Consider the following 21,029-nt stretch of genomic DNA (forward strand, 5'->3'; position numbering starts at 1 on the left):
TCTGTTAATCAACCCACTTTAAAAAAAAATTAAAGCCAAATTTTTCAAATCATGCCTTGTGGTGGCTCAGGAATAAATGCAAAACCGTCGAACCATAACCCACAGTATACGTGTATAGGTTCAACTTGTCTTACATCAAATATTACCTATTGTGGTGACTTTTCTGCACTTGCTTACAGCGGTTACGGCACCCATACAGCCTATAGCGCTTCATTAAGCTTGGTTGAATCCACTTTCTTGATTTTTTATCGATAAATTTGTGGAGTTTTTTGATTAATTCAATTTTTTCGCATGCCGTCATATGTTATATTAATAAAATTGTACATAAAACTGATTGGACGACCGTTTAAAAATATTACACATATAGCCAAACAAAATATAATTTAATATTATTGATCAGAAAAACTGGGTATTGAATTTATTTAATTTCTGATTAAACTTTTAATATGTTACCATACAATTATGTACCAAATAGTTTAAAATAAGGTAAAAAAAAACATTTTGTGGAAAAGTGTTAATAACTACGCCATGAATCAATACTGACCTATCAGCTGGTTTTTTGTTCAAATTTCAGTAATTAATTAACTTTAGTTTCTGCAAATATTTATTCAAGTTAAACGTTTATGTATTTGTCGCAAGGTCTTATGACACAGAACGTCAGAACGTTAAAAAAAAAAGTTGTCGTGTAAAGTATAACATCTATAGCTTCAGCTTACATAAAAAAATGTGTGTGTCACCGAGTATTTAATTTTTTTTTAATACTAGATTTTAATTATTTTAAATAAATATATTGTTTACTGCTATTGTTAAAAAAATAAAACTACCGATAGATTTTGATCTTCATTTTGTGACAGAACCCACAGTTAGTATACATAACACAACAATGACAAATAATGAAGCAGCTCCTTTAGAGGTATTTATCTTTAGAATACGTAATAGTTAACAATTTCTTTAATAAAAGCTATTATATATAATTTTTAAAAGTATTTACATCTTTTTTGTCAACGTGACTTTTTACTTTTGTTTCAGGAATCTCAAAGTGAGTTTTCATACTGAAAAAAAAAAATCAAAGTTGTTTCAGGCCTATTTCTACTACTACATTTCACGGCGTTCATCCTGTTTCCGATTCTAATACATGTGGGTAAAATCTTTGAAAAATTAATATAAAAATGTTTGAAACCTTAAAACTGAAGACTTTATTTATAACGATAAAAAAAAAACTTTAACGAAATACGTTTTATAGACCATAAAAAAAGAAGTAAAACATCTTAACACACAGGAAGACTTGGCCATACCAAGTAAATCTTTTTACCTTTTGTGTAAACCAAATTTTTTTTTAATTGCAATATTTAAACCGATAATATTTACAACAAAGTTTTATTAACATTGTAATAGAAAAGAGCTGTATAGAAATCTTGGATAATGGAAACTCACAAGGCAATGCTGTTTATCATATCGAAGAGACTCGAACGGGGTTGTATACCCAGTTTATTGCGACATGGAATTAGGTGGAGGGGGCTGGACACTTGTGGCTTCAATCCACGAAAATAATCTCATGAATTCGGGACGTTGCACAACTGGAGACAAATGGTCTTCAGAACAAGGAATGAAACCAGATCGACCTAGTGGGGATGGAAATTTTGAAAACAGAAACACTTTCGGAAAAGTAAATATTAACTTAAATTAAACTTTTAAAATCGGACATATGTAATATTTCACAGACAACGTTTAACCAAATAACCATTTACTGTAAAGCAAATTTGTTAATGATTGTATGCAACATTTACCAAGGTTTATGCTGCGACAAGCGAAGATTATAAAAATCCAGGCTACTTCGGAATACATGCAAGTGACGTCATGATTTGGGAAGTGCCCAACGATACTCCCCTGAGCCAATATAAATCCGATTCTGTTTTTCAATACAGAACCGACGACAATTTTCTTCTGCAATATGGAGGTAATTTGTACAATTTATACAAAGTTTACTTTCCCGTTGCATCAGGTGTGTACACTTGGCCTTCTGACAACGGACCAAGTCATTCGGTTACATTCGATAAAGGAACTGCACAGCAGACTAAGGAACATTTTGGGCCAAACAACTATCCAGATATTGAGGGTGGATATATACAGGTAAAATTTGTATAATATAAAATAAGGTTCATTAAAAATAATGTTTTCATTAAAAACCATGTTGGCATAACACAACAGCTACAGAAGGTATAACGTTTTAATGTTTTCTTTATAGTTCCGAGTTTTAAATGACAATAAAAATGCCTTTGCACTGTGCTTAGGAATAAGAGCAAAACCGTCGAACCACAACCCACAGTATACGTGTTTAGGTTCAACTGGTTTTACATCAGATATTAACTATTGTGGTGATTTTGCTGCACTTGCTTACAACGGTTACGGCACCCATACAGCCTATAGCGCTTCATCAAGTTTAGTTGAATCCACTTTCTTGATTTTTTATCGATAAATTTGTGGAGTTTTTTAAGTAATTCAATTTTTTTGCATGTCGTCATATGTTATATTAATAAAATTGTACATAAAACTGATTGGACGACCGCTTTTAAATATTAAACATATACCCAAACAAAATATAATTCAATATTATTGATGAGAAAAACTAAGTATTGAATTTATATAATTTCTTATAAAACTTTTACTATGTTACCACATAATTATGTACCAAATAGTTTAAAATAAAGTAAAAAAAAACATTTTGTGGAAAAAGTGTTAATAACTACGTCATGAATCAATATTGAATCAGGTGTTTTTTTGTTCAAATTTCAGTAATTAATTAGTCTTAAAATGTTTTGTTTTAATATTTTTTAATCAAAAATTTATTATTACCACCATAAAAATCGCATGGAAATGTTTTGTTGAATTTGATTGTTAAATTTGATTTTGTTTGAATACAAATTTCAAAAAAATTATCTAAAACAGTTTTCTTCAGGCCAAATGCAACTGGAAAATCTTACTATTAACAATTTTTTACAGGATCAAACCGACTTTAAGCTTTATGTTTATTTTCAACAAATTTTTGATAGCAAAGACAAGAATTTTAAGCTAATTTTTTGAGATTAGATATTTACTAAAAGTATTTTTTTATTATCACAACATCAACAGAACGACACCGTTTTAATATAAACAAATGTGTTGTGTTTACAAAAACAGATACTTATTAAAAAAATAATATATCTTATAGGAAATTTAAATTTTTTAAATATAATAATATAACTAAATTTAAAATTTTACATCTTAAGTTGTGCAAATTTTGACCTAACTTTTGTAATGTTTCGGGCACACAAAATAAACAATGTGTTTTAACTTTTTGATTAAACCTTAGTTTGTTACAATTTTTTTTTAAAGTAGCAAAAGTTTTAACAAAATACGTTTTATACTGTAACCGAAAGTAAATAATTGCCTAAAATTTGATATTGCGCTAATGAGCAAATATTGGTTTATGTAATCAAGTGACTATCAGGATTTCGGTAGCCTATGGTTTAAGTTTGTAATTTTGTTAAATTAAGTTAACGATTAATAGAATGACCAAATAAAAACTTACGTACTGAAAGTCAAGCCAATGAAATATAAATTTACCTTCTGTAGTTTATGCAAGGTTACTAAAAATACAGAGTTATTTTAAAAACACAAAACATATTTATAAATCAAAAGAAGTTGTAGTAAAATTTTATTACCGAATTTAGCAATAATAAAAGATCATTTATAGTTTATAATAGCAAATAGGCTAACATATTTCTTAAAGTTTTGTAGAAAAAATGACGGACTCAGGAATATATATTTCAATATGTATATTATTTTTATTTGGCCTATTTAGTTCTATTGCAGTAATTGTACTTATGGCAACCTCATATGTAAGTTACTTGTATACATACAATCTAACTTGTTTTAATAAACTCTAACATAAGACATAATTTTCAAACTATTTTTATTTTAGCCATCGACTCAAACTTCGGCCGTTTCAAGTAAGTATTTTTTTTAACAAACTTACAATTTAGTTTATTGATAGGCTCACCAAACAAAACTGCAACATTTATAAAAATGTTTTGACAGAAACGAGCTGCAGGGAACTATTGAGTAATGGAAACTCTCAGGGTACTGGTGTTTACCATATCGAAGACTCGAACGGGGTTGTATACCCAGTTTATTGCGACATGGAATTAGGTGGAGGAGGCTGGACACTTGTGGCTTCAATCCACGAAAATAATCTCATGAATTCGGGACGTTGCACAACTGGAGACAAATGGTCTTCAGAACAAGGAATGCATACAGATCGACCAAGTGGTGATGGCAATTTTGAAAACAGAAACACTTTTGGAAAAGTAAATATTAACCTAAATTAAACTTTTAAAATCGCGCATCTGTAATATTTCACAGACAATGTTTAACCAAATAACTATTTACTGTAAAGCATTTTTTGTTAATGATTTGTTAATGATTGTATGCAACATTTACCAAGGTTTATGCTGCAACAAGCGAAGATTATAAAAATCCAGGCTACTTCGGAATACATGCAAATGACGTCATGATTTGGGAAGTGCCCAACGATACTCCCCTGAGCCAATATAAATCCGATTCTGTTTTTCAATACAGAACCGACGACAATTTTCTTCTGCAATATGGAGGTAATTTGTACAATTTATACAAAGTTTACTTTCCCGTTGCATCAGGTGTGTACACTTGGCCTTCTGACAACGGACCAAGTCATTCGGTTACATTCGATAAAGGAACTGCACAGCAGACTAAGGAACATTTTGGGCCAAACAACTATCCAGATATTGAGGGTGGATATATACAGGTAAAATTTGTATAATATAAAATAAGGTTCATTAAAAATAATGTTTTCATTAAAAACCATGTTGGCATAACACAACAGCTACAGAAGGTATAACGTTTTGATGTTTTCTTTATAGTTCCGAGTTTTAAATGACAAAAAAAATGCCTTTGCACTGTGCTTAGGAATAAGAGCAAAACCGTCGAACCACAACCCACAGTATACGTGTTTAGGTTCAAGTGGTCTTACATCAGATATTAACTATTGTGGTGATTTTGCTGCACTTGCTTACAACGGTTACGGCACCCATACAGCCTATAGCGCTTCATTAAGTTTAGTTGAATCCACTTTCTTGATTTTTTATCGATAAATTTGTGGAGTTTTTTGAGTAATTCAATTTTTTTGCATGTCGTCATATGTTATATTAATAAAATTGTACATAAAACTGATTGGACGACCGCTTAAAAATATTAAACATATACCCAAACAAAATATAATTTAATATTATTGATGAGAAAAACTGAGTATTGAATTTAATTTCTTATAAAACTTTTACTATGTTACCACATAATTATGTACCAAATAGTTTAAAATAAAGTAAAAAAAAACATTTTGTGGAAAAAGTGGTAATAACTACGTCATGAATCAATATTGAATCAGGTGTTTTTTTGTTCAAATTTCAGTAATTAATTAGTCTTAAAATGTTTTGTTTTAATATTTTTTAATCAAAATTTATTATGACCACCATAAAATTCGCATGGAAATGTTTTGTTGAATTTGATTGTTAAATTTGATTTTGTTTGAATACAATTCTCAAAAAAATTATCTAAAACAGTTTTCTTCAGGACAAATACAACTGGCAAATCTTACTATTAACAATTTTTTACAGGATCAAACCGACTTTAAGCTTTATGTTTATTTTCAACAAATTTTTGATAGCAAAGACAAGAATTTTAAGCTAATTTTTTGAGATTAGATATTTACTAAAAGTATTTTTTTATTATCACAACATCAACAGAACGACACCGTTTTAATATAAACAAATGTGTTGTGTTTACAAAAACAGATACTTATTAAAAAAATAATATATCTTATAGGAAATTTAAATTTTTTAAATATAATAATATAACTAAATTTAAAATTTTACATCATAAGTTGTGCAAATTTTGACCTAACTTTTGTAATGTTTCGGGCACACAAAATAAACAATGTGTTTTAACTTTTTGATTAAACCTTAGTTTGTTACAATTTTTTTTTAAAGTAGCAAAAGTTTTAACAAAATACGTTTTATACTGTAACCGAAAGTAAATAATTGCCTAAAATTTGATATTGCGCTAATGAGCAAATATTGGTTTATGTAATCAAGTGACTATCAGGATTTCGGTAGCCTATGGTTTAAGTTTGTAATTTTGTTAAATTAAGTTAACGATTAATAGAATGACCAAATAAAAACTTACGTACTGAAAGTCAAGCCAATGAAATATAAATTTACCTTCTGTAGTTTACGCAAGGTTACTAAAAATACAGAGTTATTTTAAAAACACAAAACATATTTATAAATCAAAAGAAGTTGTAGTAAAATTTTATTACCGAATTTAGCAATAATAAAAGATCATTTATAGTTTATAATAGCAAATAGGCTAACATATTTCTTAAAGTTTTGTAGAAAAAATGACGGACTCAGGAATATATATTTCAATAGGTATATTATTTGTATCTGGCCTATTTAGTTTTATTGGAGTAATTGTACTTATGGCAACCTCATATTTAAGTTACTTGTATATATACAATCTAACTTGTTTTAATAAACTCTAACATAAGACGTAATTTTCGAACTATTTTTATTTTAGCCATCGACTCAAACTTCGGCCGTTTCAAGTAAGTATTTTTTTTAACAAACTTACAATTTAGTTTATTGATAGGCTTACCAAACAAAACTGCAACATTTATAAAAATGTTTTGACAGAAACGAGCTGCAGGGAACTATTAAGTAATGGAAACTCTCAGGGTACTGTTGTTTACCATATCGAAGACTCGAACGGGGTTGTATACCCGGTTTATTGCGACATGGAATTAGGTGGGGGAGGCTGGACACTTGTAGCTTCAATACACGAAAACAATCTTCTCGATTCGGGACGTTGCACAACTGGAGACAAATGGTCTTCCGAACAAGGATGGAAAACAGATCGACCAAAAGGAGATGGAAATTTTGAGAATAGAAACACTTTTGGACAAGTAAATTTAACTCTATTTAAATAAAAAAAAGGGAACCACAATAATTTTGCAATTTTTAGTGATAAAAATATTTGAAGTAATTACCAGTGAACAAATTTTATATAAATTTTTTTAAGGTATATTCAGCAACAAGCGAAGATTATAAAAATCCAGGCTACAGTGATATACAGGCTGGCGATATCATGATTTGGCTGGTGCCAAAGGGCACACCCGTCAAGCAATTCAAATCTTTATCTATTCTCCAATATAGAACCAATAATAACTTTATGTATCAATATGGAGGTAATTTATACAACTTGTACAACATACATTTTCCTATTACATCAGGTGTGTACTCATGGCCTTCTGACAACGGGCCAAGTTTTCCAGTGACATTTGATAAAGGATCGTCACAACAGGCTAAATATCATTTTGGACCAATTACTTATCCAGATATTGAAGGTGGTTACATACAAAATATTTCAAGACACAAATTTTTATTTTATATGTCAAAGTTGGTATTTTTTCCAACGTATTTAACTTTTTTAGCACATGTTTAGTATGATTTTTAAATAATTACAATAATTTTTTTTAGTTTTCTACAAAAAAATAAGGCACACTTTAAAAAAATAATTTTTGTCTTAGTTTCGAGTTTTAAATGACAAAGGAAATGCTTTTGCGCTGTGTCCAGGTATTAGAGTACACCCTTCTCATAACAACCCTCAATTTACGTGTATAGGTTCAACTGGATATACATCCAATATAAATTATTGTGGAGATTTTGCTGCGCTTGCTTATAGTGGTTACGGCACGCACGACGACTATAGTGCTTCATTAAGTTTAGTTGAATCCACATTTTTGATTTTTTATCGATAAAAATGTGGAGTTTTATAATGAATTTATTTTCGCATAGGCATATTCAACATATTGGTATATTAAAGAATGTATATAAAAAATTGACGACTGCATACAATTACTACATATATTTTGACAAAATTTAATTCAATACAAAACAAAAAGTTTATAAAAAACGTATTGAAATTTATGTGATTTCTTAAAAAATAATTACTATTTTTTAAAACAATTCTGTCTCAATTAGTTTTAAATTTATTAAATTTTATGACAACTGCAACCCAAATTAGTTATATCATTAACTTTTTAAATATTACGAACATAGAAATAGCATTTGGTGGTTTTTATAAATTCGCAAGTCACTCAGCAAACAAGTTATTTGCTGTTCTTGTATTTAAATTAAAACTTTGTCGTTCATTTTAATGTTTGGTAAAAAAAACAATAACCAAACAGTCACCGACGCTTGTGTCAATAAATATGACATAAATCATTATTGGCTTTATGATTTATTCATTGCTCATATGTCAGTGAATATCTAGTATTGTAATATTTTGTTTTTTGAATTTACTTTATCAACTCCTTGATATAACTAAAAATTTACTAATGTGAATATATAATAAAAGGCAATAAAAAAATTAAAAATGTTTTTTGTGTGTGTTTATTTTTAAAGTTTTAGCAATGAACAAACAAGCCTAACCAAAATAATGCCAAAAAGTAGTTCTGTTGCATTCTAATTTTACACCAAATTTTCTATGACAGAGTGTTGCTAAATAAAGTTATCCTTGTTTATTTAAAATAAGTCTTGTGTAGGTGGTTATTTATGTAGGTATCGAAACCGGAACTTTGTGATTAAAAATATAAAATAAGTCATAACTTGTAAACAAAATTGCTCAAGAATAAAACGACACCCTCGCATAACAATTATCTTGTTAGTAATATTTAATATATTTAAATAATATATTTTTTGTTATAAAAAGGAATAAAAATTGTTTATTTTCAGTTTTGTTTGACTTGTTTTCAATGAAACATCGTTTTTAGTTAAATTTAAATGACAGAAATTTATAATAACGTTATGTTTAATTCCGATATGGTAACGACAACTACGCCACAAAGCGAAAATTATAACGAAAATCAAACAGGTAGTAAAATTAATATAAAATTTTAAAAAAATAATTGAGGTATTTAAATTTAAAAGAAATACTACTGTTTTAATTCAATATTTTTTATAAATTAACAGCATACGGTCGATAGCATGCGTTTTATTATTTTATAATACAATAATGTTAACATTTAATTTTAAACCATTTTCTTAGCAATAAAGAAGAAACAAAATACTTCGTTTACCAGCTTTCAAAAGGTCGTTGTAGTATTAATTACTGTATTCGGACTGGCTTTACTTATTTTAGGAGGAATCGCTGTGTACCTTGTGTTTTTAAATGTAATTTATCTTTTATTAACTTTTAATGTCCAAAAATAGAATAATATACAAAAGCCACAATTTAAATTTTGCAATTGTAATAAAATATAAAAATGCAAGTTTTATCAAATATTGCAATATTTAAATAAGGTGTAGTTATCGAAAAATTTTTAATAACTTATGTCAATATAGACAAAATCTGAAAACTCAACATCAACAAACTCAAAAATGACAATTTCTCAACCAAACACTACAACTATCTTTGAAAAAAGTAGCATGTTTATAGCAAAAATAAATTTTTCAACTATTTACAATATTTCTGCAAACTAAAATAGCAAAAATAAATTTTTCAATTATTTACAATATTTCTGCAACTAAAATTGTACATAGTGTTTGTTCTTGTATAAAGCATGGGTTCCATGTGTAATTGTGTTTTTTGGAAGCAGACTTAACAAAAGTACTAAAGCTGCAAAGAAATATTAGACAATGATACCTCACAAAGCAACGGTGTTTACTACATTGAAGACTCGAACGGGGTTGTATACCCAGTTTATTGCGACATGAAATTAGGTGGGGGAGGCTGGACACTTGTGGCTTCAATCCACGAAAATAATCTCATGAATTCGGGACGTTGCACAACTGGGGACAAATGGTCTTCAGAACAGAGCATTAAAACAGATCGACCTAGTGGAGATGACAGTTTCGAAAACATGAACACTTTTGGACAAGTAATCAAGAAGATATAATAAAAATAAGAATAAAGTTTGAATAATTTTGTAATAAATATAAATTAAAAACTAGATACGATGGCAACTACTGAAGGTATTTTGTTATTTGTAAAGGTATATTCTGCATCTAGTGACGATTACAAGAATCCAGGTTATTTTGATATACAAGCAAGTGACGTCATGATTTGGGAAGTGCCAAACGAAACACCCCTAAACAAATTTAATTCATCCTCCAATTTCCAATACAGAACCAGCAATGGATTCCTTCGACAATATGGAGGTAATTTGTACAACTTGTACAAAAATCACTTTCCTATTACATCAGGTGTGTACACATGGCCTACTGACAACGGACCAAGTATTCCAGTTACATTCGATAAAGGAACTGCACAACAAGCTAAAGATCATTTTCCTCCAGAAACACTTTCACAAATTGAAAGTGGATACATTCAGGTAAATATTTACCAAAAAAAAACTTTATATAATCTTAATTATTTGAAAATACTAAGAATTAAACAAAAACGATCACCATTGAGTCTATGTTGCATAGGGTTATTGTAAATCGTTTAACTTTTATAGTATCGAGTTTTAAATGAACAACAAGATGCTTTTGCACTGTGTCCAGGGATACAAGCTAAATCTATACTTCACAACGCTGAACATACTTGTATAGGATCAACAGGATTGACTTTTGACGTCAATTATTGTGGAGATTTTGCTGCACTTGCTTTGAGCGGTTATGGCACTCATACAGGCTGGAGTGCTTCATTAAGCTTGGTTGAATCTACTTTCATGATTTTTTATCGATAAAACCTAAAATCTATGTCAACATGACTTTAACATGTGTGCATTTAACTGTACGATAAAATAGTTATCTGTAGTTAAAGTAATCTTGCTTCATAAATTGGATATACGTTTTGCAATCAACTTATTCCTTTATAAAATAAAACGCAATCAATTCAAATTTGTTCTATGTAAAAATAAATTGTTTGTCGAAGAAACACAAAGTGCCCAACACATGTTGGTTTTTTAGACCACTAATTTTGGATGTTTTAATACTTATTTAACAAAAATATCGAATCAGTTTAGTTAATTCTCTTATGCTGCAAACGCCAAACACAACTTTTATAACAGAGAATTACACAACGATTTGTAATAACGTTGCTGTCACAGAGTTAAAAACATAGCTGAAACATTGTTTATTTCATAAACACTTATATAGAAGGGTATTAAGGCAATAACAAATCAAGTGATTTATTTTGGTGTTTTTTTAGGCAAAAGATATTCATCAAATTTACGGAGTACTCGCATGATACAAAGCCACAGAAAAAACACTCTACTGAATCAAAACACCATTCTGTTGATCAAATCACTTTAAATATCAATCTTAAAACTAGATTTTTAAATAATGTCGCGTGGTATTCTTAATCTTTAATTTATATTCACAGATAGCCATATATAAAAGGCCGTAATGCGATAGCACAAAACTGCACTCCTATAACGTCATTCTGTTGACCAGGCATTTCAAAAAAACAACAACAACTTTAGTTAAATCATGCCATGTGATTTCTTAATCTTAAAAGTTAATCAGCTTGGGCTTGAAACTGTAAGATACAATCTACAAAAACACTTTATATTAGGAAACTTTGACGTTAAACGTGTATGAGAAAAAGAAGTGGTTAAAGTAAGACTAGATATAAATAAATAAAGATGTATTTTAGATGTATAACAATATTTCAATTGGTTTGTGTGAGCAGATAACTTAAAAAATGATAGCAAAAGTAATTGTAGTATTAAGTTTGATTGCTGTAAGTATTGGTCACCAACAGCGTTGTGGAATATGTTGTGATAACGACAATGACTGGTCACATGGAAGCAATACTGGACCAAGCAGAGGACCAATCGGAAGTCCGGGAAAGAGAGGACCAAAGGGGGAGAAAGGAGACCCAGTGCAAACCATTGGAAGACCTAGTAAGTTATTTTTGTAACATGTAGTTAACCACACGTTTTTGGATATTCTAAAACCACTTCCACAAAAAATAGAAGATACTATAAAAGTTGTTTTATACTCAGGTGCATTAAGACCTAACAGCTGCAAAGAAATCTTAGACAATGGAAACTCACAAGGTAATGGTGTTTACTACATCGAAGACTTGAACGGGGTTGTATACCCAGTTTATTGCGACATGGAATTAGGTGGGGGAGGCTGGACACTTATAGCTTCAATACACGAAAATAATCTCAGAAATTCGGGACGTTGCACAACTGGAGACAAATGGTCTTCAGAACAAGGAATGAAAACAGATCGACCTAGTGGAGACGGCAATTTTGAAAACAGAAACACTTTTGGACAGGTACCTATCACACTACATATCAAATATAACAAATACATCTGTGGTATATTTGTAATTAATAAACCCAAGAATATAAGACGATATCTGTTAAAATACCTTGCTATTTTTAGGTATATTCTGCTTCGAGTGACGATTACAAGAATCCAGGTTACTTTGATATACAAGCAAGTGACGTCATGATTTGGGAAGTGCCAAACGAAACACCCATAAACCAATTTAATTCATCCTCTAATTTCCAATATAGAACCAGCAATGGATTTCTTCGACAATATGGAGGTAATTTGTACAACTTGTACAAAAATCACTTTCCTATTACATCAGGTGTGTACACATGGCCTACTGACAACGGACCAAGTATTCCAGTTACATTCGATAAAGGAACTGCACAACAAGCTAAAGAGCATTTTGCACCAAATGCTTTTTCACGTATTGAAGGTGGATACATACAGGTAGTCATTAAAAATATCTGCTTTTAATTTATAACAAATAATTTTTTTTAATTGCATAACGCTAATAACAGATACCATTTAAATTTATTTCTAGTTTCGAGTTTTAAATGGACAAGGAAATGCTTACGCATTATGCCCAGGAACCAAAGCAGAGCCTTCACATAACAACGCTGAACATACTTGTATAGGATCAACAGGAGTTAACGCTGAAATTCGATACTGTGGAGATTTTTCTGCACTTGCTTATAGTGGTTATGGCACTCATACAGCTTGGAGCTCATCTTTAAGCTTGGTTGAATCAACTTTTATGATATTTTATCGTTAAATTTGTTTTGTTTATAACTGCAATTTAGTTTTGGCCTTCCCTTGGTATAACTGTATATAATACAATGTGGTGACAAAAATTTTGCTTGTGGAACTTAATCTTTTGTTATGTTATTGCAATACCTGTTTTTTGTTATGAAGAGTATATATGTTTAATATTGTATAATCAGTTACTTTAAATGTTTAAGTAATTTGTTCGTAAATGTTTGACATGTAACGTACTAGTATGTGTTGTAAATAGTAGTGTTGCTTGAAATGTAAGGTGTTAAAGCCTAGTTGTTTAACTTGAATTGTAATTGTAAAAATACAAATTTGTAAGTGTTTGGTTATTTTATAGTCAGTGTAAAAATATTTGCAAAGAACAAAGCTAACCCTGCCTGTAAAAAAAATGCAGTAAAAACTATATAAAAGCTTTTTATAAAACTTTTCCATGACGAAGAGTTGGCATATAAAAACAAACTCATCACATTTTAAATAAAGTTTTTTGAATGTGGGTAGTAATGTGGGCGCACTAGAAAGTATTTTGCAATCTTTTATTAAATTTAGGTAGTAGGTGCATCATGAGTGAAGAAATTTGCAAATATTAAAAGAAACCTCGTATACATTCATTAAGTGAGTAATCAAATAACATCTGTATATAAGAAAGCAAAGATGCTTAATTGATATTTAGTTTTAATTACTTGTTTTAAATTAAACATTTGTATTTAATTAAAGTCAGAATGACGGATACCTACACGAACGTTATGTTTAAACCGGAAATGGAAACGGTTACAACGTTTAAAAACGAAAACTACAAAGTCGATCAATCAAGTAATCAATTTTTAAAGCTAAGTTAATTTATAATTCAATAAATTATTGTGATAATAAACAGGACATACTGTAGTTTGTATTTTAATATTTATATATATTTAGTTATATGTTTAACTCTTTTTAAAAAAAATATTTTAGCAACGAGGAAGGAACAAAACACGTCGTTTACTAACTTTCAATATATTATTGTTGTATTAATTGTTTTGTTTGGACTGGCTTTTCTTATTTTAGGAGGAATAGCCGTGCACCCTATGTTTTCAAATGTGAGTTTTCATTTAATATTTTTAAACTAATTTAGAGGTTGTTTTAAGTATTATATTATTTAGTTACCAACAACATTTAACCAACTTATTTTGAAATAGACAGCATCTGAAAACTCTGCATCAACAACTACAAAGTCGACAATAACTCAACCAAACATCACACCTATCCCCCAAAGAAGTAACACAACTTCCATGCCTGAAAAAAGTTACACCACATCTCAGCCCGAAAAACGTAACTTTAATCAAACTAATTTTGTTAAAAATAACAAAAAATTTTTTTACATTTTTTTTTTCTTAAATTTATTTTTTTTGTCCTTAGCCAATACTATAAATGTTGTATGCTATTTTTAAATCATACAAAACAAGAATTTTAAAAAAAATGAAGGCTAGTTGATTTGTAATTGTGTTTTTCTTTAGTAGAATTAAGAAAATACAGAAGCTGCAAAGAAATTTTAGACAACGACACCTCTCAAAGCAATGGTGTTTACTACATCGAAGACTCATACGGGGTAGTATACCCAGTTTATTGCGACATGGAATTAGGTGGGGGAGGCTGGACACTTGTAGCTTCAATACACGAAAATAATCTCATGGATTCAGGACGTTGCACAACTGGAGACAAATGGTCTTCAGAACAAGGATGGAAAACAGATCGACCTAAGGGAGATGGCAATTTTGAAAACAGAAACACTTTTGGACAAGTAATTAATTAGATATAATATAAATCAGAATAAAATTAAAAAATTTTGTAATAAATACAAACTAAAAACTAAAAAAAAACAGATACGATAGCAACTACTGAAGGTATTTTGTTATTTTTAAAGGTAAATTCTGCATCTAGTGTCGATTACAAGAATCCCGGTTACTTTGATATACAAGCAAGTGACGTTATGATTTGGGAAGTGCCCAACGAAACACCCCTAAGCCAATTTAATTTATCCTCCAATCTCCAATATAGAACCACCAATGGGTTTCTTCGACAATATGGAGGTAATTTGTACAACTTGTACAAAAATCACTTTCCTATTACATCAGGTGCGTACACGTGGCCTACTGACAACGGACCAAGTATTCCAATTACATTCGATAAATGAACTGCACAACAAGCTAAAGATCACTACGGTCCATATAATCATCCCAATATCGAAGGTGGATACATACAGGTATTTATTTAAAGAAAAACAACATATTGGGTATGACATGTGTATTTACTTAAATGTAGTTAAATGCCAATAAATCATAGCATGCCATTACAGTATTTTAGCATTTTTTATTTTGCAGTTTCGAGTTTTAAATGGAGAGGGAAGTGCTTTTGCCTTATGTCCAGGGATAAAAGTAAAGCCTTCCCAACATGACGCTGAACACTCTTGTATATGTTCAACAGGGTTTCCCAATTTTGAAAGATACTGTGGGGATTTCGCAGCACTTGCATCGTCTGGTTATGGCAACCATAAACTTTGGAGTGCCGCGTTAAGCTTGGTTGAATCAACCTTCATGATTTTTTATCAATAACAATACTTGAAATTATAGTAATAATATACCTTTTAAAAAAGATGTTAATATCGTCCAGTATAAAAAATATGTTAATATATATCGTCTAGAATCTGTTTTTTTATGAAAACATGTGTATATATATATTAATATTATGCCTTTTTACAAATTTACACGGGAAAAACTTAACTTATTAATTTCTAGATATAACAAAAAATTAACTTATGTTAATATATATTAAAATGAAATAAAAAGAAAAAATATAAAATGTTTTTCGAGTTTTACTGCAACAACTGTAGCAATAAACTAACAAGCCCAACCAAAATAATTCCAAAAAGTAGTTCTGTTGCATTCTAATTTTACACCAAATTTTCTATGACAGAGTGTTGCTAAATAAAATTATCCTTGTTTATTCAAAATAAGTCTTGTGTATGTGGTTATTTATGTAGGTGTTCAAACCGGAACTTGTGATTAAAAATATAAAATAAGTCATAATTTGTAAACAAAATTGATCAAGAATAAAACGACACCCTCGCATAGCAATTATCTTGTTAGTAATATTTAATATATTTAAATAGTATATTTTTTGTTATAAAAAGGAATAAAAATTGTTTATTTTCAGTTTTGTTTGACTTGTTTTCAATGAAACATCGTTTTTAGTTAAATTTAAATGACAGAAATTTATAATAACGTTATATTTAATTCCGATATGGTAACGACAACTACGCCACAAAGCGAAAATTATAACGAAAAACAAACAGGTAGTAAAATTAATATAAAATTAAAAAAAAAATAATTGAGGTATTTAAATTTAAAAGAAATACTACTGTTTTAATTCAATATTTTTTATAAATTAACAGCATACGGTTGATAGCATGCGTTTTATTATTTTACAATACAATAATGTTAACATTTAATTTTGAACCATTAATTTAGCAATAAAGAAGAAACAAAATACTTCGTTTACTCGCTTTCAAAAGGTCGTTGTAGTTTTAATTACTGTTTTCGGACTAGCTTTACTTATTTTAAAAGGAATTGCTGTGTATCTTATGTTTTTAAATGCAAGTTATCTTTTATTAACCTTTAATGCCCAAGAATAGAATAATATACAAAAGCCAGCAGTTAATTTTCGCAATTGTAGTAAAATATAAAAATGCAAGTTTTATCAAATATTGCAATATTTAAATAAGATGTAGTTACCGACAAATTTTTATTAACCTATGTCAATATAGACAAAATCTGAAAACACAACATCAACAAACTCAAAAATGACAATTTCTCAACCAAACACTACAACTATCTTCGAAAAAGGTAGCATGTTTATCTAAAGCAATAACAAATCGTTTAATTGTTACCGTATATTTCTGCAACTAAAATTGTACATAGTGTTTGTTCTTTAATTTTTTTTTAAATGCAGACACAAAATGTGTATAAAGCATGGGTTTCATGTGTAATTGTGTTTTTTTGGAAGCAGACTTACAAAAGTACAAAAGCTGCAAAGAAATCTTAGACAATGGTACCTCACAAAGCAACGGTGTTTACTACATTGAAGACTCAAACGGGGTTGTATACCCGGTTTATTGCGACATGAAATTAGGTGGGGGAGGCTGGACACTTGTGGCTTCAATACACGAAAATAATCTCATGAATTCGGGACGTTGCACAACTGGAGACAAATGGTCATCAGAACAAGGAATGCATTTAGATCGACCTAAGGGAAATGGCAATTTCGAAAACATGAACACTTTTGGACAAGTATGTAATTAGATAAGGTATTCAAATAAAGTTTGAATAATTTTGTAATTATTTGAACGACCAGGTAATATTGATAAAAACTAACTGAAACAACTGCATGGATCTTTTGTCATTTCTTTAGGTATATTCTGCATCCAGTGACGATTACAAGAATCCAGGTTACTTTGATATACAAGCAAGTGACGTCATGATTTGGGAGGTGCCAAATGAAACACCCCTAAACCAATTTAATTCATCCTCCAATTTTCAATACAGAACCAGCAATGGATTTCTTCGACAATATGGGGGTAATTTGTACAACTTGTACAAAAATCACTTTCCTATTACATCAGGTGTGTACACGTGGCCTACTGACAACGGACCAAGTATTCCAGTTACGTTTGATAAAGGAACTGCACAACAAGCTAAAGAGCATTTTGGCCCAAGTAATTATCCACATATTGATGGTGGGTACATACAGGTATTTATTTACTAAAAACTCAAATTATTTTTATGACATTATGCATTTACTTGAATACAATTATACTTCGAACTTTAAATTCTTAATGTTGTTATATGTTTTTTATCAAGCAAGTGGCTTGTTTTATAATTGTAATTTGTTTTGCTTTTTTGTATATTTATAGTTTCGTGTTTTGAATGGAGAAAGAAGCGCTTTCGCATTATGCCCAGGAATACAAGTTAAGCCTTCACATCACAACGCTGAACATTCATGTATAGGATCAACTGCGGTGACACGTGATATAAATTATTGTGGAGATTTTTCTGCACTTACTTGGAACGGTTATGGCACTCACGAAGACTGGAGTGCTTCATTAAGCTTGATTGAATCCACATTTATGATTTTTTATCGTTAAGGCCTATAGCTTATGTCAACATGACTTTAACATGTGTGCATTTAATTGTACAATAAAATAGTAATCTGTAGTGAAAGTAATCTTGCTTCATAAATTGTATATACGTTTTGCAATCAACTTATTTCTTTATAAAATAAAACGCAATTAATTCAAATTTGTTCTATGTAAAAATAAATTGTTTGTCGAAAAAACACAAAGTGCCCAACACATGTTGGTTTTTCACACCACAAATTTTGGATGTTTTAATACTTATTTAACAAAAATATCGAATCAGTTTAGTTAATTCTCTTATGCTGCAAACGCCATACACAACTTTTATAACAGAGAATTAAGCAACGATTTCTAATTACGTTACTGTAACAGTGTTAAAAACATAGCTGAAAAAAAGCTGAAACACTGTTCATTTCATAAACATTTATATAGAAAGGTATTAAGGCAATAACAAATCAAGTGATTTATTGTGTGCTTTTTTTTAGGCAAAAGATATTTATCAAATTTACGGAGTTCTCACATGATACAAAGCCACAGAAAAAACACTGTACTAATACAAAACACCATTTTGTTGATCAAATCACTTTAAATACCAATCTTAAAACTAGATTTTTAAATCATGTCGCGTGGTTTTCCTAATCTCCAAATTATATTCACAGTTAGCCATAACGCTTAAGGCCGTAATGCAATCGCACAAAACTGCACTCCTATAACGTTATTCTGTTGACTATGTATTTCAAAAATACAATCTCAATAAAACAACTTCAACTTTGGCTATATCACGCCATGTGGTTTCTTAATCTCAAAAGATAATCAGCTTGAGCTTAAAACTGTAAGATTGAATCTACAAAAACACTTTATATTAGGAAACTTTGACGTTAAACGTGTATGAGAAAAAGAAGTGGTTAAAGTAAGACTAGATATAAATAAGTGAAGATGTATTTTAGATGTATAACAATATTTCCTTTGGTTTGTGTGAGCAGATAACTTAAAAAATGATAACAAAAGTAATTGTAGTATTAAGTTTGATTGCTGTAAGCATTGGTCACCAACAGCGTTGTGGAATATGTTGTGATAACGACAATGATTGGTCACATGAAAGCAATACTGGACCAAGCAGAGGACCAATCGGAAGTCCGGGAAAGAAAGGACCAAAGGGGGAGAAAGGAGACCCAGTGCAAACCATTGGAAGACCTAGTAAGTTATTTTTGTAACATGTAGTTAATCACACGTTTTTGGATATTCTAAAACCACTTCCACAAAAAATAGAAGATACTATAAAAGTTGTTTTATACTTAGGTGCATTAAGACCTAACAGTTGCAAAGAAATCTTAGACAATGGAAACTCACAAGGTAATGGTGTTTACTACATCGAAGACTTGAACGGGGTTGTATACCCGGTTTATTGCGACATGGAATTAGGTGGGGGAGGCTGGACACTTATAGCTTCAATACACGAAAATAATCTCAGAAATTCGGGACGTTGCACAACTGGAGACAAATGGTCTTCAGAACAAGGAATGAAAACAGATCGACCTAGTGGAGACGGCAATTTTGAAAACAGAAACACTTTTGGACAGGTACCTATCACACTACATATCAAATATAACAAATACATCTGTGGTATATTTGTAATTAATAAACCCAAGAATATAAGACGATATCTGTTAAAATACCTTGCTATTTTTAGGTATATTCTGCTTCGAGTGACGATTACAAGAATCCAGGTTACTTTGATATACAAGCAAGTGACGTCATGATTTGGGAAGTGCCAAACGAAACACCCATAAACCAATTTAATTCATCCTCTAATTTCCAATATAGAACCAGCAATGGATTTCTTCGACAATATGGAGGTAATTTGTACAACTTGTACAAAAATCACTTTCCTATTACATCAGGTGTGTACACATGGCCTACTGACAACGGACCAAGTATTCCAGTTACATTCGATAAAGGAACTGCGCAACAAGCTAAAGAGCATTTTGCACCAAATACTTTTTCACGTATTGAAGGTGGATACATTCAGGTAAATATTTACCAAAAAAGAATTCTTTATAATTTTTAGTATACAAAAAAAACTTATATTAAAAAAATGGTTACCAATGAGTCTATGTTGCATACGGTTATTGTAAATCGTTTAAATTTTATAGTTTCGAGTTTTAAATGGACAAAGAAATGCTTTTGCACTGTGTCCAGGGATACAAGCTAAATCTAAATTTTACGACGCTGAACATGCTTGTATAGGATCAACAGGATTGACTCATGACGTCAATTATTGTGGAGATTTTTCTGCACTTGCTTTTAATGGTTATGGCACTCATACAGGCTGGAGTGCTTCATTAAGCTTGATTGAATCTACTTTTATGATTTTTTATCGATAAAGCCTATAGCTTTTGTTAACATGACTTTAACACGTGTGCATGCATTTGTACAATAAAATATTCATCTGTAGTGAAAGTAATCTTGCTTTATAAATTGTATATATGTTTTGCAATCAACTTATTCCTTTATAAAATAAAACGCAATTAATTCAAATTTGTTCTATGTAAAAATAAATCGTTTGTCGAAAAAACACAAAGTGCCCAACACATGTTGGTTTTCACACCACAAATTTTGAATGTTTTAATACTCTTTTAACAAAAATATCGAATCAGTTTAGTTAATTCTCTTATGCTGCAAACGCAATACACAACTTTTATAACAGAGAATTGTACAACTATTTCAAA

General features: G+C 30.0%; 5 protein-coding genes and 4 pseudogenes across 7 annotated transcripts; all 9 read left to right on the forward strand.

The window, feature by feature from the left end:
• Positions 1-1,471: 1,471 nt before the first annotated feature.
• LOC145752598 (intelectin-1b pseudogene) lies at positions 1,472-2,476 on the forward strand (annotated as a pseudogene).
• A 1,653-nt stretch (positions 2,477-4,129) lies between these two features.
• LOC145752599 (intelectin-1b pseudogene) lies at positions 4,130-5,168 on the forward strand (annotated as a pseudogene).
• Positions 5,169-6,820: 1,652 nt separating this feature from the next.
• Positions 6,821-7,888, forward strand: LOC145752600 (intelectin-1b pseudogene; annotated as a pseudogene).
• Positions 7,889-8,864: 976 nt separating this feature from the next.
• LOC145753112 (uncharacterized) lies at positions 8,865-9,832 on the forward strand. 2 transcript variants are annotated; one of them, XM_082569510.1, is made up of 4 exons: positions 8,865-9,003; positions 9,178-9,302; positions 9,474-9,552; positions 9,728-9,801. In XM_082569510.1, exons 1-4 carry the CDS (start codon positions 8,913-8,915, stop codon positions 9,769-9,771), a joined length of 339 nt encoding a protein of 112 aa, XP_082425636.1. In that variant the 5' UTR covers positions 8,865-8,912; the 3' UTR covers positions 9,772-9,801. The 2 variants fall into 2 exon arrangements, with proteins under 2 accessions (XP_082425636.1, XP_082425635.1); XM_082569509.1 differs by having other exon boundaries at positions 9,474-9,832.
• On the forward strand, positions 9,772-10,819 carry LOC145753113 (intelectin-1b-like). Its single transcript, XM_082569511.1, has 3 exons — positions 9,772-10,009; positions 10,124-10,462; positions 10,589-10,819. The coding sequence occupies exons 1-3, from the start codon at positions 9,842-9,844 to the stop codon at positions 10,817-10,819; spliced, it is 738 nt and encodes a 245-aa protein (XP_082425637.1). The 5' UTR covers positions 9,772-9,841.
• Positions 10,820-11,607: 788 nt separating this feature from the next.
• On the forward strand, positions 11,608-13,201 carry LOC145753040 (intelectin-1b-like). The gene is made up of 4 exons (XM_082569424.1): positions 11,608-11,980; positions 12,083-12,363; positions 12,474-12,812; positions 12,907-13,201. The coding sequence occupies exons 1-4, from the start codon at positions 11,779-11,781 to the stop codon at positions 13,135-13,137; spliced, it is 1,053 nt and encodes a 350-aa protein (XP_082425550.1). The 5' UTR covers positions 11,608-11,778; the 3' UTR covers positions 13,138-13,201.
• Positions 13,202-14,670: 1,469 nt separating this feature from the next.
• Positions 14,671-15,867, forward strand: LOC145753032 (intelectin-1b-like; annotated as a pseudogene). The gene is made up of 3 exons (XR_014283805.1): positions 14,671-14,910; positions 15,034-15,372; positions 15,491-15,867. The product of XR_014283805.1 is annotated as an intelectin-1b-like (transcript).
• Positions 15,868-16,947: 1,080 nt separating this feature from the next.
• Positions 16,948-18,309, forward strand: LOC145753133 (intelectin-1a-like). The gene is made up of 4 exons (XM_082569529.1): positions 16,948-17,011; positions 17,175-17,455; positions 17,577-17,915; positions 18,079-18,309. The coding sequence occupies exons 1-4, from the start codon at positions 16,969-16,971 to the stop codon at positions 18,307-18,309; spliced, it is 894 nt and encodes a 297-aa protein (XP_082425655.1). The 5' UTR covers positions 16,948-16,968.
• A 957-nt stretch (positions 18,310-19,266) lies between these two features.
• LOC145752847 (intelectin-1b-like) lies at positions 19,267-20,955 on the forward strand. The gene is made up of 4 exons (XM_082569203.1): positions 19,267-19,497; positions 19,600-19,880; positions 19,991-20,329; positions 20,454-20,955. The coding sequence occupies exons 1-4, from the start codon at positions 19,296-19,298 to the stop codon at positions 20,682-20,684; spliced, it is 1,053 nt and encodes a 350-aa protein (XP_082425329.1). The 5' UTR covers positions 19,267-19,295; the 3' UTR covers positions 20,685-20,955.
• The last annotated feature ends 74 nt before the right edge of the window (positions 20,956-21,029 follow it).

The sequence above is a fragment of the Corella eumyota genome, chromosome 5, assembly GCF_963082875.1.
Source record: "Corella eumyota chromosome 5, kaCorEumy4.1, whole genome shotgun sequence".
NCBI classification, from domain to species: Eukaryota; Metazoa; Chordata; class Ascidiacea; order Phlebobranchia; family Corellidae; genus Corella; species Corella eumyota.

What these genes read in the sequence shown, in the direction of transcription:
- LOC145753112 (XM_082569509.1), top strand. Translation starts at nt 8,913, where the DNA reads ATGACAGAAATTTATAATAACGTTATGTTTAATTCCGATATGGTAACG. An exon ending in TTATAACGAAAATCAAACAG is followed by an intron (nt 9,004 to 9,177) that starts GTAGTAAAATTA and finishes CCATTTTCTTAG; the next exon opens with CAATAAAGAAGAAACAAAAT. An exon ending in TGTACCTTGTGTTTTTAAAT is followed by an intron (nt 9,303 to 9,473) that starts GTAATTTATCTT and finishes ATGTCAATATAG; the next exon opens with ACAAAATCTGAAAACTCAAC.
- LOC145752847 (XM_082569203.1), top strand. Translation starts at nt 19,296, where the DNA reads ATGATAACAAAAGTAATTGTAGTATTAAGTTTGATTGCTGTAAGCATT. An exon ending in ACAGAAACACTTTTGGACAG is followed by an intron (nt 19,881 to 19,990) that starts GTACCTATCACA and finishes TGCTATTTTTAG; the next exon opens with GTATATTCTGCTTCGAGTGA. An exon ending in TTGAAGGTGGATACATTCAG is followed by an intron (nt 20,330 to 20,453) that starts GTAAATATTTAC and finishes TAAATTTTATAG; the next exon opens with TTTCGAGTTTTAAATGGACA.
- LOC145753040 (XM_082569424.1), top strand. Translation starts at nt 11,779, where the DNA reads ATGATAGCAAAAGTAATTGTAGTATTAAGTTTGATTGCTGTAAGTATT. An exon ending in GCAAACCATTGGAAGACCTA is followed by an intron (nt 11,981 to 12,082) that starts GTAAGTTATTTT and finishes TTTTATACTCAG; the next exon opens with GTGCATTAAGACCTAACAGC. An exon ending in ACAGAAACACTTTTGGACAG is followed by an intron (nt 12,364 to 12,473) that starts GTACCTATCACA and finishes TGCTATTTTTAG; the next exon opens with GTATATTCTGCTTCGAGTGA.
- LOC145753133 (XM_082569529.1), top strand. Translation starts at nt 16,969, where the DNA reads ATGACAATTTCTCAACCAAACACTACAACTATCTTCGAAAAAG. An exon ending in ACATGAACACTTTTGGACAA is followed by an intron (nt 17,456 to 17,576) that starts GTATGTAATTAG and finishes TCATTTCTTTAG; the next exon opens with GTATATTCTGCATCCAGTGA. An exon ending in TTGATGGTGGGTACATACAG is followed by an intron (nt 17,916 to 18,078) that starts GTATTTATTTAC and finishes GTATATTTATAG; the next exon opens with TTTCGTGTTTTGAATGGAGA.
- LOC145753113 (XM_082569511.1), top strand. Translation starts at nt 9,842, where the DNA reads ATGAAATTAGGTGGGGGAGGCTGGACACTTGTGGCTTCAATCCACGAA. An exon ending in ACATGAACACTTTTGGACAA is followed by an intron (nt 10,010 to 10,123) that starts GTAATCAAGAAG and finishes TTATTTGTAAAG; the next exon opens with GTATATTCTGCATCTAGTGA. An exon ending in TTGAAAGTGGATACATTCAG is followed by an intron (nt 10,463 to 10,588) that starts GTAAATATTTAC and finishes TAACTTTTATAG; the next exon opens with TATCGAGTTTTAAATGAACA.